The sequence below is a fragment of the Hippoglossus hippoglossus genome, chromosome 1 (genome assembly GCF_009819705.1).
Source record: "Hippoglossus hippoglossus isolate fHipHip1 chromosome 1, fHipHip1.pri, whole genome shotgun sequence".
NCBI classification, from domain to species: domain Eukaryota; kingdom Metazoa; phylum Chordata; class Actinopteri; order Pleuronectiformes; family Pleuronectidae; genus Hippoglossus; species Hippoglossus hippoglossus.
Genome location: NC_047151.1, coordinates 2,115,116 through 2,130,352, shown reverse-complemented (window position 1 = coordinate 2,130,352; position 15,237 = coordinate 2,115,116). Strand labels below are relative to the sequence as shown.

General features: G+C 41.6%; 1 protein-coding gene and 2 non-coding genes across 5 annotated transcripts in view; 2 read left to right on the top strand and 1 right to left on the bottom strand.

The window, feature by feature from the left end:
• LOC117762739 (E3 ubiquitin-protein ligase DTX1-like) overlaps window positions 1–12,799 on the top strand; it is a 32,711-nt gene extending 19,912 nt beyond the window's left edge. For 2 of the 3 annotated variants that reach the window (XM_034587326.1, XM_034587313.1), the window contains exons 5-12: window positions 6,975–7,036; window positions 7,169–7,330; window positions 7,543–7,604; window positions 7,704–7,870; window positions 7,962–8,115; window positions 8,219–8,308; window positions 8,427–8,525; window positions 9,021–12,799. In XM_034587326.1, the coding sequence (XP_034443217.1) occupies window positions 6,975–7,036; window positions 7,169–7,330; window positions 7,543–7,604; window positions 7,704–7,870; window positions 7,962–8,115; window positions 8,219–8,308; window positions 8,427–8,525; window positions 9,021–9,152 (928 nt within the window). In that variant the 3' untranslated portion in view covers window positions 9,153–12,799. The remainder of the gene's footprint in view (window positions 1–6,974; window positions 7,037–7,168; window positions 7,331–7,542; window positions 7,605–7,703; window positions 7,871–7,961; window positions 8,116–8,218; window positions 8,309–8,426; window positions 8,526–9,020) is intronic. The other variant, XR_004614062.1, reaches the window with a different exon arrangement.
• On the top strand, window positions 6,086–6,172 carry trnay-gua. Its single transcript is given in 2 exon segments — window positions 6,086–6,122; window positions 6,137–6,172. It is a non-coding gene; the product is annotated as a tRNA-Tyr (tRNA).
• Window positions 12,800–13,776: 977 nt separating the features above from the next.
• Window positions 13,777–13,848, bottom strand: trnam-cau. The gene has a single exon. It is a non-coding gene; the product is annotated as a tRNA-Met (tRNA).
• Between the last annotated feature and the right edge of the window lie 1,389 nt (window positions 13,849–15,237).

The following is a 15,237-nucleotide window of genomic DNA, read 5'->3' as shown; positions in this document are numbered from 1 at the left end:
TTTGTATTACTTTATAAATCCTACAAAGTCCTTTCCTTATTGTCCACTATTAAATTGATTTTACTAGATTTCACTGAGATATTTCCAACTTTCAGTCATGATGTCATACAACAATGAATAGAGGCATCTCATTAAAAGGACTCCCATGCAAAACAGCAGGTGTTTGTTTCACATCTTTTGTGAAAAAGTGATGCATTTTACTAGTTTAAATAATGGTGAGTTTTATTTCACCTCGAACTGAAATCAAGGTCAGATAGTTTCGAGTTGTAGTCCCTCCCCTGGCCCTGTCACTCATTCCCCTACCCCCTCCTCCTCCTCCTCTTCCCTGGCTCCTCTCCTCTTGCCTCTCCCGTTGCGTCTGGGCCCCTCAGAGCCTCATTGTTGGTCTCCACAGTAACCTTTGTTGGATTACCCAAGTCTGGGCTGCATTAGCAGCACAATGTCAAGCCTCCACTTCTCTCTTCTTTCTGCTCTCCTCTCCTTCCCCCTCTCTCTCTCTGCTCTGGCCTTTTCATATTCTCTGCCTGCTCTTTCGTTCCTTTTCTCCTCTGTATTTCTACAACTTTCTTGATTCTGATGAGTTCTTGCTGTGCTCATTTCTTTTAGTATTTAGGGTTTCTGAGTTTCGGGCTGTTTAAAACATAACTATCCCAGTTAATATAGATGTTTTTCTTTCAAGCTTACCCTGATAGTATTTATTGGGGTGTTTGGACTGCTTTGGGTAGGTGAAGCATTGAATCAAGACCCCTCATTTAGATGGCTTTACTGATCCAGCATATTCATAATATGAATATTTTTTGGGTGGGGAAGAGACAGACAATGTTGCTGGTCCAGTCAGCATTGTTGCTACCCCCAGACAAACACAAACACAAGCACCCGTGTGTGTGTGTGTGTGTGTGTGTGTGTGTGTGTGTGTGTGTGTGTGTGTGTGTGTGTGTGTGTGTGTGTGTGTGTGTGTGTGTGTGTGTGTGTGTGTGTGTGTGTGTGTGTGTGTGTGTGTGTGTGTGTGTGTGTGTGTGTGTGTGTGTGAAGTCTCAGACTCAGACAGGGGCCTGAGACATGGGACTGATGGGAAGGGGGTGGGGGGGTACAAGACAAAGAAACGAGTCAGCAAACTGTCAAAGATTGATCACACAGTGGTGCAAGAAATCAGGACAACACCACAGTGAGAGGAGGATGTGACAAATGCACACTCACAAAGTGATGCCCGGCTGTGAAGGGATTCACCCACACGCACACACGCACACAACCATACAGTGTCCTCCTCTCCCACACAGAAAAGGTAAATATTGACGATTCTGATTGGAGCTGCCGTGAAGAATGTGCGCTCTCTCTGCAGTTGAGGATTATAGGAACAAGACAAAGGAAAATGAATGAGTGGTGGAGAAACTGTTATGTTGAGGAGAGGCTGGCGCACACTGTGGTTGCACAGTCTGACTTTGTTTGGGCAGAACAGATGAGAACAGAGAGGCAGAAATGTGCAGTGAGAATGTGTTGGCACCTGTTGGGTTCACCAACAGGCTGCAGCTTCATTCTTATCTCGTCCTGCACAGAGCGGAGCTGTGGGACTCAAGCTTATCTACTGCTTTTTTACACGTTGAGAGAAAACATGCAGAATGAAACCTTGGACAAAACTGATAACCTTGAATGTTTGAGAAGAATGCGACTGGTCTGGTGAATAAAATACACAATATCCGTTGTGACATACCTCAACAATCATAATGGCCTTTAACAGATAGTTCCCAGGGTAACTGTCTCGACAGCTGTGTTTGTTTTGCTGGTGGCTGATACATTTAGATTTTCGTGGTGTCTGTGTGATCTTTGGTATTTGAACATTTCACCTGTTTTTGAGTATGTTTTAGACATTTAATATTTTGATTGAACAGTAGGCACTAAATGACGGAGGAAAGAGATGCACAGTTCCTGGAGACATTTATATGTTCAGTAACACCCAGGACCCCTGTGCTATTTTATCCTTCAAATAATAGAATCAAGTAGGATCACTGAATCTGTGTGTACAATCTGTATGATTCTATGCTGTGGCTCTGGCTTATTAAAGTATTTGTTGTATACTATGAATTCATTATTTGTGTATAAAATAATTTAAATGTATTCAATGTATTTAAAATACAAAAAAACTTCATTATAAGTTATAATATAAAAGAATGAAAAGTTCTTTGTTGCCAAGACAGTCAACATGAAAATTATCATATACCTTTGTCCAGGGCCTTGCTCAGACCTTGAATTAACATCTGTCTCAGGTGATCTGAACCCAAATGTACAGCCCTAAGTTCAGGTGTGGACACACATTCAGAGGTGGTCTGGGATGCATGTTGACACATTCTGGGTCACACTGAAGCACTGCGTACTCGGCTGGTGTCCTCTGACCTGTTTCAGTTTCACAATGAACTGAAAATACTTTTACACTTACCATACCATGTATTGTTTGTGACCCACATATTAGCTTTATTTTTTATGCAGCACAATGACTCTCTCATATACACACACGCTGTACACGTAGAGAGCAGGGAAGAGAGATCTGATCACAAGTGGTCATTGGAGACACATGAAGAGTTTTTTCTTTCCACAGTCACCAAAGTGCTGCTCATTGTGGGAACTGTTGTGTTTATGTATAATATTTAAGGTCTCGACCTTAATATGCAAAGTGTAAGATAATGTATGTTGGTATTTGACGCTATACAATAAATATAGAATTGAATTGAATTGAAAATTTTAACGTGAAGGCCGTAGCTGGGTTATAGTTATATCATGTTGATTTTCATACTTTTAAAATTTGTATTTCAAACAATATAAAACCAATAAGAGAAAATATAGGGTGGAAAAAGTTGCGTGCGTCTGTCCGTCCGTGTGTGTGTCCGTCCGTGTGTGTTTGTGTCCGTGTCCATATGGTCATATGGTTGTGTGTGAGGCTGTGGATGCAGCTTTATTTGCATGTGGCAATATGTGTGTGAGAATGTGTGTCAGTGTGTCATTGTCTGGTGTCTAAATCAGTCCAGCCGATGTCCATCTGGGCCCGGGGGAATAGGCGGAGCAGAGGGGTGAGGGCTGGAGGGAGTGTGTAAGACAAAGCTGTGGGAGTTTATGATCTGGTGGGAAGCGAGCAGTGGGTAGGATGGTGGATTTGAGGTCACTGGGGGTCAAGAGAGTGGAGTCTCATTCAGGCCCTTCCCCCCAGGCAGCGACGGGATCGTCCTCTTTTAAAGTTCCCGAGGTTTTTTTCTTCACTGGTCTCACTTTCCCTTAGAGCTTCCTGGTTTCCTGTTTCCCCACTAATACTTCCTCCTTTTGTTTCGGTGGTTTTATGGAGGATGAATAGTGACATCTACAAATATACATGTTTATTTGAGCTGGCTACTGGATATTTGTTCATTGGGCAGGTGATGTTTTTTAATTTTGGGATTTGGATATTTATTTCTATGCCTCCACGCTGCAACAGCTGTGGCTGCAGGCATTACTTTTGGGGTTGTCCGACCATCTGTCCTACAATATGCCCGTTCCCATGAACGCAAATAATGAAAACCACCAATCATCACCTTTCTGGCACAGACAATAGTGGACATAATAAATAGGATTAATTGCAGGGCTGTGGTACAGGGTTATTTGTTATTTGTAGAAGGTAACTTTTGATTGTGTATGTTGTTGCATGAATGTTAAGACTTAATTGGAATAAATCAGTTAGATGAAACCAATTAATGAAAATAAATCATATTATAATATAAACCTTCTGTACAGTATATGTACAGAAGGAACCTGACTGACTGCTTTTGTTAGCACACATTACAGTACTACTTATTAAAACTTGCATGAATCTTCAGTGGACAACACTTAACAATGTCACTTTTTTTGTTATTGTTGTCTACGATAAACAATATAATCTTCTTTATACAAAAAAAAAAGGCCACATGCCTTTATTTGTGTGTTGGAATGATATGCTAGTTACAGTTGAGACAGTGGTAAAGCATATTTTAAATACAATCAGTGGTCTATATAAATACGGACCATTTAGCCTAAATAAAAGGCCTGACTTTTTCTGAGGTCAGGGATCTTGGCCTCTCACAGCTTGGTGTCAACTATACTACAGGAACTACATCATATGTGTACCATGTATAAACACACATCAAACGTCACCAATGTGGCAACTAAAATGCTTAGTGGCTCAGCTGTGTTGACGTGTGTGTGTGTGTGTGTGTGTGTGTGTGTGTGTGTGTGTGTGTGTGTGTGTGTGAGTGTGAGTGTGATCAGCACATCAGTTTGTAAATGACCCGTGTGAAGCTTATCTATGATCAGACTTGGCTCTCCTCCTTACCTCACTCCCTAAATACTTCTTTGCTAACGCAGCAGCCCGTTATTCATGCTATATATAGATCTATAGTGATTGACAACAAGTGAGTAGTGCATGTTTGAGATCACTGTCATTGTCACTCACTGACTTGATCCTGTGCTTATCTAATAGATGTGTTTCCCATCCATCATTAGCCTACTGAAAGGAGACTGTCATAAATACATCTTCATGACAAGCGTAAGAACTTAAACTACTTCAACTGCATACGACAGCACAACACTCGTCTTACAGAGCGACGCTCGGACTAATCGGATCAACGAGATGGAAATATATTGTGATTAATACGTGATAGTAGCCACATGCAGCCATGTGCTCTCACTGATTAAACAAGAAAATAAATAATTTGTTATTTTTGATAAAACGTTTGTCGTGTTGCAGGATGTGATGACATTAGAGACAAGCTGGATAGAACAAAGCATAGTGTCAGCATGACATACCTTTTTTCATGAGTGTCTGTGCATATGACACATGGAACCCAATTTAGTACGGCAATTTACTATTGCCCGATTCGATGCTGTCATGATACTTGGATTTCTTATTAGTTGTATTGAAACTTGGTGGAAGGTTGGGTATGGGCCAAGAAAGAACCCTTTAACATTTGGAGCAGATTTGTTGATTCAGGGCAAGATAGAACGTTTTCCACATTTTTGGGAATTTCTGAAAAAATAATGAAAGATCTTTTGGTAAAAAAAATCAGGCATAAGTAGAGGGTTTTTCGCACAGATCCAGATTCAGGAAAAGTGGGGTTGTCACAGGGGCTATATAAGAGGTACTATACAAAAAATCCTTTCAACTGTGTCAGAGAATGGATAGTTGTCCTGCGTGTAATGTAAACAGTTTGCAGAACCTTTCTGTGTGTATCAGATATGTACCTGATCTCAATACATGTATTCATTTGGATGTATTTACTTCAAAAAAGAGTACCCATTGCATATCAGTCAGTCTTTCTGGGTTTTATTTCAGTAGCTTCATTGCTCTACCTATTGGCTTGTTCTTGAAGCCCAGCTGATGTTGGTCACAGAAATCATGGGGCTGGATGGAAGTTGAACAATATTGCATTCTAATTGCTGAACAGAATGTTTTTATATCACAAAAAAGATCATGTACACAAATAAAGACAAGATGTTGGGATGAGTTTTTGCCCTGCAACTCAGTGTTTACAGCAGAGACCTGTAATGTGTTTAGAGCATGTTGAGGTGATGCAACTAGTCCCACCACCTCTTTACTCCTCTGACCCTCTGTGCTCTACTCCGTTACTATATGATAGATTTAGACACAAAGGGAAAACCACCAGTGTTATTGCATAATTTTTGTGTTGTCTTGACTTTGTGGAAACTCAGAGTGGATCAGTGTCATCTGCTCATTCCTATCGTGACTGCTTTCTGTTGTTTACCCCTCACTCTGTATGTTTACTGTTCTTCTACTCGCACTCTGCTTTTACTCTCTGAAGTAACACCTCATTTCACACACACAATCATTTCCTCGTACTCTTTCCCAGCGCAGACTTACACACATGCCTACACGCACAAACACACACACCAGTGAATCATTCACTAGCGCGTTGTCATGTGTCACTGAGTGGGGTTAAGTGAAAGCAGCTTAGTGCACTAACAGAGAGCCTGTTAAAGCTAAACCTTCAACAGGAAACAGCACATGATCACTGGCCTTCTGTCAGGACTCTCCCACTGTCCAGACAGGGTTGTGAACAGGCCTGTCGCATCCCCTTCGATAGCTCAGTTGGTAGAGCGGAGGACTGTAGTGGTCAGTGCTGGTATCCTTAGGTCGCTGGTTCAAATCCGGCTCGAAGGAGGTTGTCTTTTGTTTAGACCCCCTCATAATCCCACTCACGCATTGGCAGCTGTTAGTTACCACATCTTCGATTGGACTGTTGGTGCTTCAACACATTTGAACACGATTATGTATAGTCATGTCATTACATCATACCCTTTACACAATTTACTCCTTTCTAAGATTAAAGCTCATATTTCTAAACAGATACACAGATTATTACCATCAAATACACTGGACTCTGTAAAATCCTGTCCAACTCGACGAAAACTGAGTCTGAGTCTGTATGTGGGAGACGTGTGTTTGTCAGTCAGATGATGATGATGATGATGAGGATGGGCTTTGTGATGCAGCAGGTAATCCCCAGCGAGCAGCTGTATGACGTCCGTCTCTTTGAGCTCAGTGAGCAGATGGAAACTCCGTGGATTAGCTCTCGTAAACACACACCGCCAGCCCGGCGTACTCATTCATATGCTCTCCAGCCAGCAAACAGAGTAGTAACGCTGTGAGAAAGAAGATACAAAGGGACAAGAAAACAAAAACATTTCTTTGTAACACATTTTTTTGTCACAAGGTTTTTTGGAAGTTGGACAGGGCACTAATTTATTCAGCTGACATAATTTGCCCGTTATCTTTTTTCATCTTTGCGTGAAGTTTTAGTCTTCTTGACTGTGACCTCTGACTGTAAGAATGACTGTCATCAGTTTTTCAAAGTGAGTTATCAGTTTGGTCGAGTTTTCCCAACCTGTAACGTCTGATCCGGAAGCCATTGTAGGAAATTTGAAAATCCACTTCACTAAAGAGTTTGTGTCTTGTATTGCAGTGTGCCCACCGTCCCAGTGAAGAACCTCAACGGATCCAGTCCTGTTCACCCTGCCCTTGCCGGTAAAAACACGCTCTGACTTACCAAGTGCTGTCACTGAGAGGAAAAGTCTCTAATTCGGGAAATAAAAATCATGGAATTTCACTCTTCTTACAACATTTTTTTTAATCTTATTTTTTTCTTGGGTATTTCAGGGATCACAGGAATCTTGATGAGTGCTGCCGCTCTGCCTGTGTGTCTGACTAGGCCTCCTAAACTCGTGCTGCATCCTCCACCTGTCAGCAAGAGTGACATCAAACCAGTGCCAAGCTTTGGCCACTGCTGCAGGAAGACCACCAAGAAACAAGCTCGCAAGGGTAAGAGTGAAAACAGCTGGAAATGCTATTATTTTTTAAATCAGCAAATCATCAGCCTGATAAGAGAGAAAGAATTTCGGTCTTTGTGTTTATCATCAGCCTTTCTGTCATGTGTGTCCATCAGCTGCCACACAGGTTTACAGCCTGGACTGTTTTTCTAGTCTGTCATCCACTCATCACTCCCCTCTGTTCCCTCTCCTCTTCATCTGCAGGTAAAACCCCAGAGGAGGTGGTAAAGAAGTACCTGCAGAAAGTAAAAAGTCCACCAGAGGAGGTATGACCTGTGTTTTGTGTCTGTGTGTTTCATAATGCTACTGTAACTTATGATAATGTTTTTATAATGAGTGTCTTTCACTTTTCTCATCTCCCCCAGGACTGTACCATTTGTATGGAGCCTTTGGGGGGTCCATCTGGGTACAAAGGTCCAGGGGTGGGGCCCGTTTCCAAGGCAGAGTCAGTTGGGCGTCTGGCACAGTGTGGACATCAGTACCATTTCCAGTGTCTAGTGGCCATGTATAACAACGGGAACAAGGACGGCAGGTAGGTCGGAGACTCAACACTCGTCTTCATTCCCTCAGAGGATTTAATGAAATCATCCCAATATTCAATCCATCTCCACCTTTTCTTTCAGTCTTCAGTGTCCCACATGTAAAACCATCTACGGCGTAAAGACAGGCAACCAACCGGCAGGCAAGATGGAGTACCACGTCATCCCTCACTCTCTACCAGGACACCCTGACTGCAAATCCATACGCATCATCTACAACATACCGCCAGGAATTCAGGTATTGCAAAGAACTGGACTGGACAGGGGTGTTTGTTTTATTATCAGATGTATTACATTGTCAGAGTCAGTCTGATCAGCACGAGGGTCCACTCTCCTTTCAGGGACCAGAACATCCCAACCCAGGGAAGCCCTTCACTGCCAGAGGCTTTCCCCGACACTGCTACCTCCCAGACAGCGAAAAAGGACGCAAGGTAAACCCAAACCACTGTCCTGTTACAGACACAATGTGCAACTGTTGTTAACAGAGATACATTTTTATAAGTGTTTCTCAAATGAACCTTTCATCCTGAACCTAAATCTGTTCGTCAGGTACTGAGACTGCTCCTGGTAGCGTGGGACCGCAGGTTGATCTTCTCAGTTGGTACTTCAAGCACTACAGGAGAGTCTGACACCGTCATCTGGAATGAGGTACATGTTCAACTAGAATGTCACCCAGCAGAGTGCATATCTCCACCAAGGGCCCTATCTCGCAATGTTAAACCAAGTGACGAGAAATTCCTGGATCTGCCCCTGAGATCAAATTTAAATCGAATCTTTTTATTTGTATCCGCACCAACTTAAAAACACTCATAGTTATCAGTCCCCAAAATATGCCAAAACATTTTTTTATCACGACCCAAAATGTAAAAAAAGAACACCTTCACAATATTAGAGAAAGTGAAAAAACAACCTGGATCTGTGCCTAAAGTTTCACTGAAATCCTTTCAGTAGTTTTTTGAGTTATCCGGCTGACAAAGCAATCATTAAACCAACTAACTAACCCTAACAAACAAACAGACAGGGTTGCAAGCATAACCTCCTTAGTGGTGGTAATAAATTACGTCTGTAACTCAGAGTGACTGTGGTTTGTGAACAGATTTATTATCACTGAAGCTGAATACAACCCTGTTGTTTGTCTTCAAGGTCCACCATAAGACAGAGTTTGGCTCCAATCTGACCGGCCACGGCTTCCCTGACCCTGGACACCTCGACAACGTCCTGGAAGAGCTCCGGGCTCAGGGCATCACAGAGGACGACGCACTGATGGAAAAGTGAACGGACAAACGAGCAGCAGAGAAGGAGGAGACATCAGTGAGAGAGCAGTGAAGGGTTAACGGGTGAATGGGGAGAGCAGTGGGCCTCACCGTGAAAATAACTGGAGGAAATAAGAGGAGGATCTGGACTGAGACTCTGCCAGCTCTTAAACGGGTGCAGGGGGACGTTTCGGGTTATGGAAGACATTGGGTTTGTTTTGCAGAGGTAACCACTTATCTAGATGTTGATGGAGTCACTGTTGGATTCGTTTGTCAGTGTGAGTCAGTTCAGACTTCACAGCTCTCGAGCAGGCACATCAACACAAGTCGGAGTTTGTGGGAGCAGCACCACAGAAAGAAAAGCAATGCAGAGGCACAGCAGGATTAGAAATAACGCCGAGAAACAAGGGCTCTCATGGTTTCAGCTACGCGACAGTGAGGTACTAATGTGAGAAAGTAAGAATGAACCAGAACTAATATTTAGGACAAAAACAAGTTGACTTTACTGAGAAAAAGAGTAACATAAAAAGATGGTGGGAAGTTAGAGCAGTTCAGTGAAAACTGGGAGGGAAAGGACAAAGGGAGGGAGACGTTGGAGCAGTGGGGGAGGTAACTGAAGTGAAGAGAACAGGAGTAATGTAGCAGAAAGAGACAAGATGGTGTATGAATGTGGCATTGGATAGGAGTAGAGCAAAATAACTTGTGTGGTACTGTTCAGGTACTCGAGCTTTTAATAAAAACGCATGGAAACCAAGAGCGATGGAAGAAGGTCAGATAAATCTGTGCTTTGTTCAAACCACCTGCCTGCTTGTGGCTGAAGTATAGAGCTGGTGCTCCCTCTGGCGGCGATCCTTGTGAACTACACCTCCGCCTGCAAGCTACTGTAACGAATCAAAACAATACTTTTTATTTTTTATCATTGCTATAATCCTCATGTAACATCATTCCATGCATTACCTCTTACTTATGAGTTGGGTTTATATGACGTAAGCTGAGTTGATGTACGTCTATGTTGAAAAACACAAGACCAAACCAAGGCCTCGTCATTTGGGCATATTTGGAGTCTTACTATCGAGCCACTGTGGTACAAGTTAACCCTAAATACACAGGTACCAGTATTTACATGTATATCTTTATTTTATTTTTGTCCCTTTTGATGCTTCCTGTGGTTTCACTGGATGTAGATGGTGCTGTGTCTTATCAACAGTGGGAAGCCAGTGAGGAAAAAGTGAGGATGTGATGAAGAGGGGTTGGGGGTTTTGCCCAGAATTAAGCACTGAAGATTTGCTTCAAAGCCTCAGTGTTTAGTTCTTGTTTAATGATCTTCACTGTCTTACAAATAAACTAAGAGCCTGATGCTGGTCTTACAGCCAGGAAGTCCCTCAGAGTGAGTGAGAGTTGGCGGCTGGAGAGGGTGGAGAGATCGAGAGAGGAGGAGCTGAAGCTGAAGCAAAGGTCTTGTGATGAAACACGGTGTTGATCAGGAGAAGAACGTTTCAGATGAATGTATCTTGGTCCTGGGTGATAGACAAATCAACAAATTACAAGCATATACACAGAAATCCCAGGACATCTGTGGTTTACGCTGACTAGCAAGAAATCACCATCCACCATCAAGTTATCACCCATGAAACTGGAGACCCACTGGTGGACCAGGACCTTGGCTCCTGTCAAATGATGTCACTTTTAAAGGTCCCATATTTACATGCTTTTCAATCCTCTCTTTATAATTAATCTAAGATATTTAGTGGAGACTTAAGTGGAGACATCTTGAGTTAACAAAACGTTCAGAGTTGTGAAGTGGGAGGAGTTTGTTTCAGCTGCTCCTGGTTCCTGAGTCTCTGATTTTTCCCATTGACAAAGTTACATGACTCACTCCTCTAGGACTCGGATGGGCACAGCGTTCTCCTGGTTTAATCATCAGTATGAGAGATTAAGATCTATGTTAGAAAATATCTGGTACTTTATTAAAAGTCAAAAGGTACAAGCTTGTTTACATAACAACAAGGTACGAGATCTAATCCCCGAAGTTCTATTTCAGTCAGGTGAGCTGCTACTGGCAATCCAAATCAGGCCCGTGTGCAGCGTCAGACCTAATTTGACTGCGATGAGTTGCTGATGTCAGCCAATAAGGGTTCAGTGTTGTGAGTCTGTAGAAGGTTTGATTTCTGTTAGGTTATTACTCTGGTGGCCAGTGGTTTTCAGGACAAAACAGGATGAAAAGCCTTATCTTGAGCCTGAGAAAAGATTTTAAATGTGGGGCCTTTAATTTGTGATTAATCAGAAAGGTGAGCGACTTTTCTTATCTCAGCAGCAACGATAACTCTCCTCTCATCTCCATGCTGCCCAGTCTGTATGTGTGTGTGTGGTGTGTGTGTGTGGAGGAGGATTTGTGTACTGTGTATACTACCAACATGCTCCCAGGTTAGAGTATTATTTGGGTACGTGGGAATCACATCCTCCTTAAACTGTTTTGATGATTTATGATGCTTTTCCCTGTACTGTAACTTCTTTATTGATTTTTAATATTAAATATAGTTACATGTTTAGCATTTTATTTACACTATTATAGATTATGTTGCCTTTTATTCATTTCCTACATTTATGTTATAGTAATAATAATGCTCTTTCATTTGTTACAATTGGTTTACAAAGACACTATTGTTCTTGATTTGAATTGTGTACAGAAGTTAAGCAGGTTTTAAGCTGAACTCTTCTTTTCTTTGGAAAAGGAATTTGATGGTAGACTTTTATCTGAGTGTGAAATATAATGATATCATGTCGTCTGTGAGGTAGAGAATACTTCTGTTACTCTACACATCATGTGTCCGGCTCCTGGTCTGCACTGAGCGTCTCTCTTACTGCAACTCCCAACAACAGTGACCCTGCTCTCATGTCCTCTCTTTTATCAGCAGTGATTCAAGTGCAGGTCACATGATGGAAATGATTATTTTAAGATCTCTAAATGAATGCCCTCTTGTTTTGTGGCAGTTTACTCTCTCTGTTGGCTCAAACACTGACTTTGTATAATCACATAGTCACTTGCATTGATTTCAATGTGACTTTGTGTTATAGAAATAAAGGGTTTGGTTTCCAAACAGTGTACAATGAATTGAATTCAATTGCATTGCTATATTTATTACATTTCATTCGATTTACTGAATCAGATGAACTGAATCTGATAACATCATGATTTTGTTATTGTGGAGTTAAAGGGAGATGTAGTCCCTCTTTAGCAGACCTTCATCCTGGTGCATGAATTACGACCATGAACTACAAATGATTTTGGAGGAGAATGAATGTTGGGTAAAGGCTCTGATCCGTGGTGTGCAGTGTCTGCAGCCATGGCAGCAATGTAGCAAACAGCTATGACCAGCGTAACTCACCATTTCAGTTTTTCTCCCTTCGGTTGTTGGTTTCTTTCCCATCGTTCCATCCCATCGCCACTAAAGGCAGCGTCTCCTCCAAACGTCTGCAGATAAGGGCCTGCTGTGACGTCGTCTTCTCATCTGTGGGGGGAGGCCAGGGAGGAGGGGATCATAGGTGCTGCACGGGAGAGAGAGCATCCAAACCTGTGATTAGAAAAACAAAGTGTAAATATTGCAAAAATAAATGCTGGAGTACGAATGATTAATACAAGAAAAGAAATAAAAGAACGAATGAAACAAATCTGTTGTATTGTTCTCATTTTTAGTATTCATATACAAGGCTGCATAAAACTATTGGAAAAAATCAACTGTTCAATTTTAACAGCATTTCCCACCATGTACAGACATTTCATTTGATTGTTTGTATCTATCTTTACTAATCTTCTATCTACTAATTAGCCTTTGTCCCCCAACACTGCCCTGCCATTTTCATATCGCTATAAATGATATCAATAATTGTATTCAATGAGAAAAGAACATTCTCATCCAATAAACGTAACAGTTGTATGTAGGTGTACATATTGATAGTTACAAATATTTCTTACATTGCTATATAAATAAAGTTTACAATCACAATTAAAAATCAAATTTCTAAGCCAGCATTAAAAGGTGTAAGTTGTACTATTTGGCAGTATGGCGTTGTCAATAAGCCGCTGTCCTATTGGAGTCAAACACTGGGGAGACATTTGAGAGATGCATAATACTGGAGAAGAGACATGTTCCAGTCAGGGTTCCACCTGTGGAGCCATGATTCTAGAGAGGTGTCATGATCCTCCACCTAACACAATCAGAGCTGCATCCTGTGACAGGCAGCTGCACCAATATTTATGATCAATTTACTTCGGTTTCACTCAGTTTCTCAACGTTTTCTCTCCGTAAACCTGCTCTGCAAAGTGCTTTCCCTCCGTTTTAGCGTCGGGAGAAGGCTCGTAATTTACGGTCGTACGTTCGAGCCCCTCATCAGACTTATGCAGTTTTCTTTTCAGCTCCGGAACTTATTTCGCATCGACCTGACAAAAGCGACCCCAGCTGTTCAAAGCTACGTTAGCTTTCCATGCTTTTAATGGAAAGTGCTCGTCAGCTCCGAATCTGCCTTGTGTTTACATGCCGATGTAAAAGTAAAACTATAAAGTACTTGTAAGTGGCAAATGTGCATAACGTGAAGACGCGTCGTCTAAAAATCTGCTTCTGTAAAGTGAGATGAAAAAAAATCGTCACTAGCAGAGGATGGTTTCGATCCATCGACCTCTGGGTTATGGGCCCAGCACGCTTCCGCTGCGCCACTCTGCTGATCGGTTCTCAACTCTGGCACATTCCCTATTTATATGATACTAGCGTATTTCAGGGTTCATAGCTTCTTATTTACCGAGTGTGAGTGTGACGCTGGACGCTAATGTGTGTTTTTTCCAACCTTCACACTCGGTGTTTGTCTGGATCTCCAATTCTCCATATTACATTTCACTATTATGCCGCCAGAGGACGCTGCAATCTGATGTCTTTCAGTGCTGTCGGTAAAAAACAAATGTTCTTCAGAGGCCTGTTGCAATACTACGGAAGCGTATTGAGATAACTAACTCGGAAATTCCGAGATAAGTTCTGTTTTTCTAATTAATTTTTGTTTCTGTTTTTCCGAGATAATTATCTCGGAAAAACAGGAAAAAGTTCCTGTATAGACGCGGACTTCCTGTTATGAATCTGTAACTTCACAAAGGAAAGGTTTGATGTTTTAGCGACCCTCCGAAGAGGCACAAGCTCTTACGGTGTTGTTTAGGGAAGTTTCAAATAAACCTGAAAACATCAGTTGAAAGTCTCGACCATCTTTCGGGGATATGCTGCAGATAGATAAAGGATAGTTTTCATTTTTGTCCATAATTCAAATATTTCGTTTGTTAGTGTAAGCTATTTTATTTAGTGGCTTTATTATGGAAGATTGATGTGTAGTTCCTGTTATAAGCAGGGTGTTGGTTGGGACTCTTGTTTTGAAAGGGGTTCTAACGGAGGAGGGTTCTGTTGATAGAGAACTTTTGAAGTGTGAAGGAAAGTAAACGGGTGTGATGTCCCGATTCAATAACCATGTCTCGTGTCCTCTTCCGGCTGAGGCCTGTGACAGTATAAGAGAACAACACGCTCGGCTACATTAGTCTTCTGTGGTTCACTGTTATTTATACAGAAGGAGAGTCTGACAGTTTGAAGCGACGCTATACGTCATAATACAAGAAATCGTGCCAAACAAAAGACAGTCTAAGAGCAGCAGCTACATGCAGCCCGCTGAACAAGGGCTCTGTGCGAAACGTCCATGCAAAATGTAACTTCATCAAAATACTAGATTACAACTATCTATTGCGTATTGCATTCAAGTGAATGCAATACGCTTCCGTATATTAGCGCCATGACGTATAGCGTCTATTCAGGAACTTCACTTTCAAAATAAAAGCATGTAAAAAAAGCTCTGTTTTTCTAATTAATTTTTTTTCCTGTTTTTTTTATTATTCAGAAAAACAGAACTTATCTCGGAATTTCCGAGTTAGTTATCTCAGAAAAACAGAACTTTTTTTTTTATTATTCAGAAAAACAGAACTTATCTCGGAATTTCAGAGTTAGTTATCTCAGAAAAACAGAACTTTTTTTTTTTCAAGTGAATGCAATACGCTTCCGTACAATCCAACTTTCACTGGATGT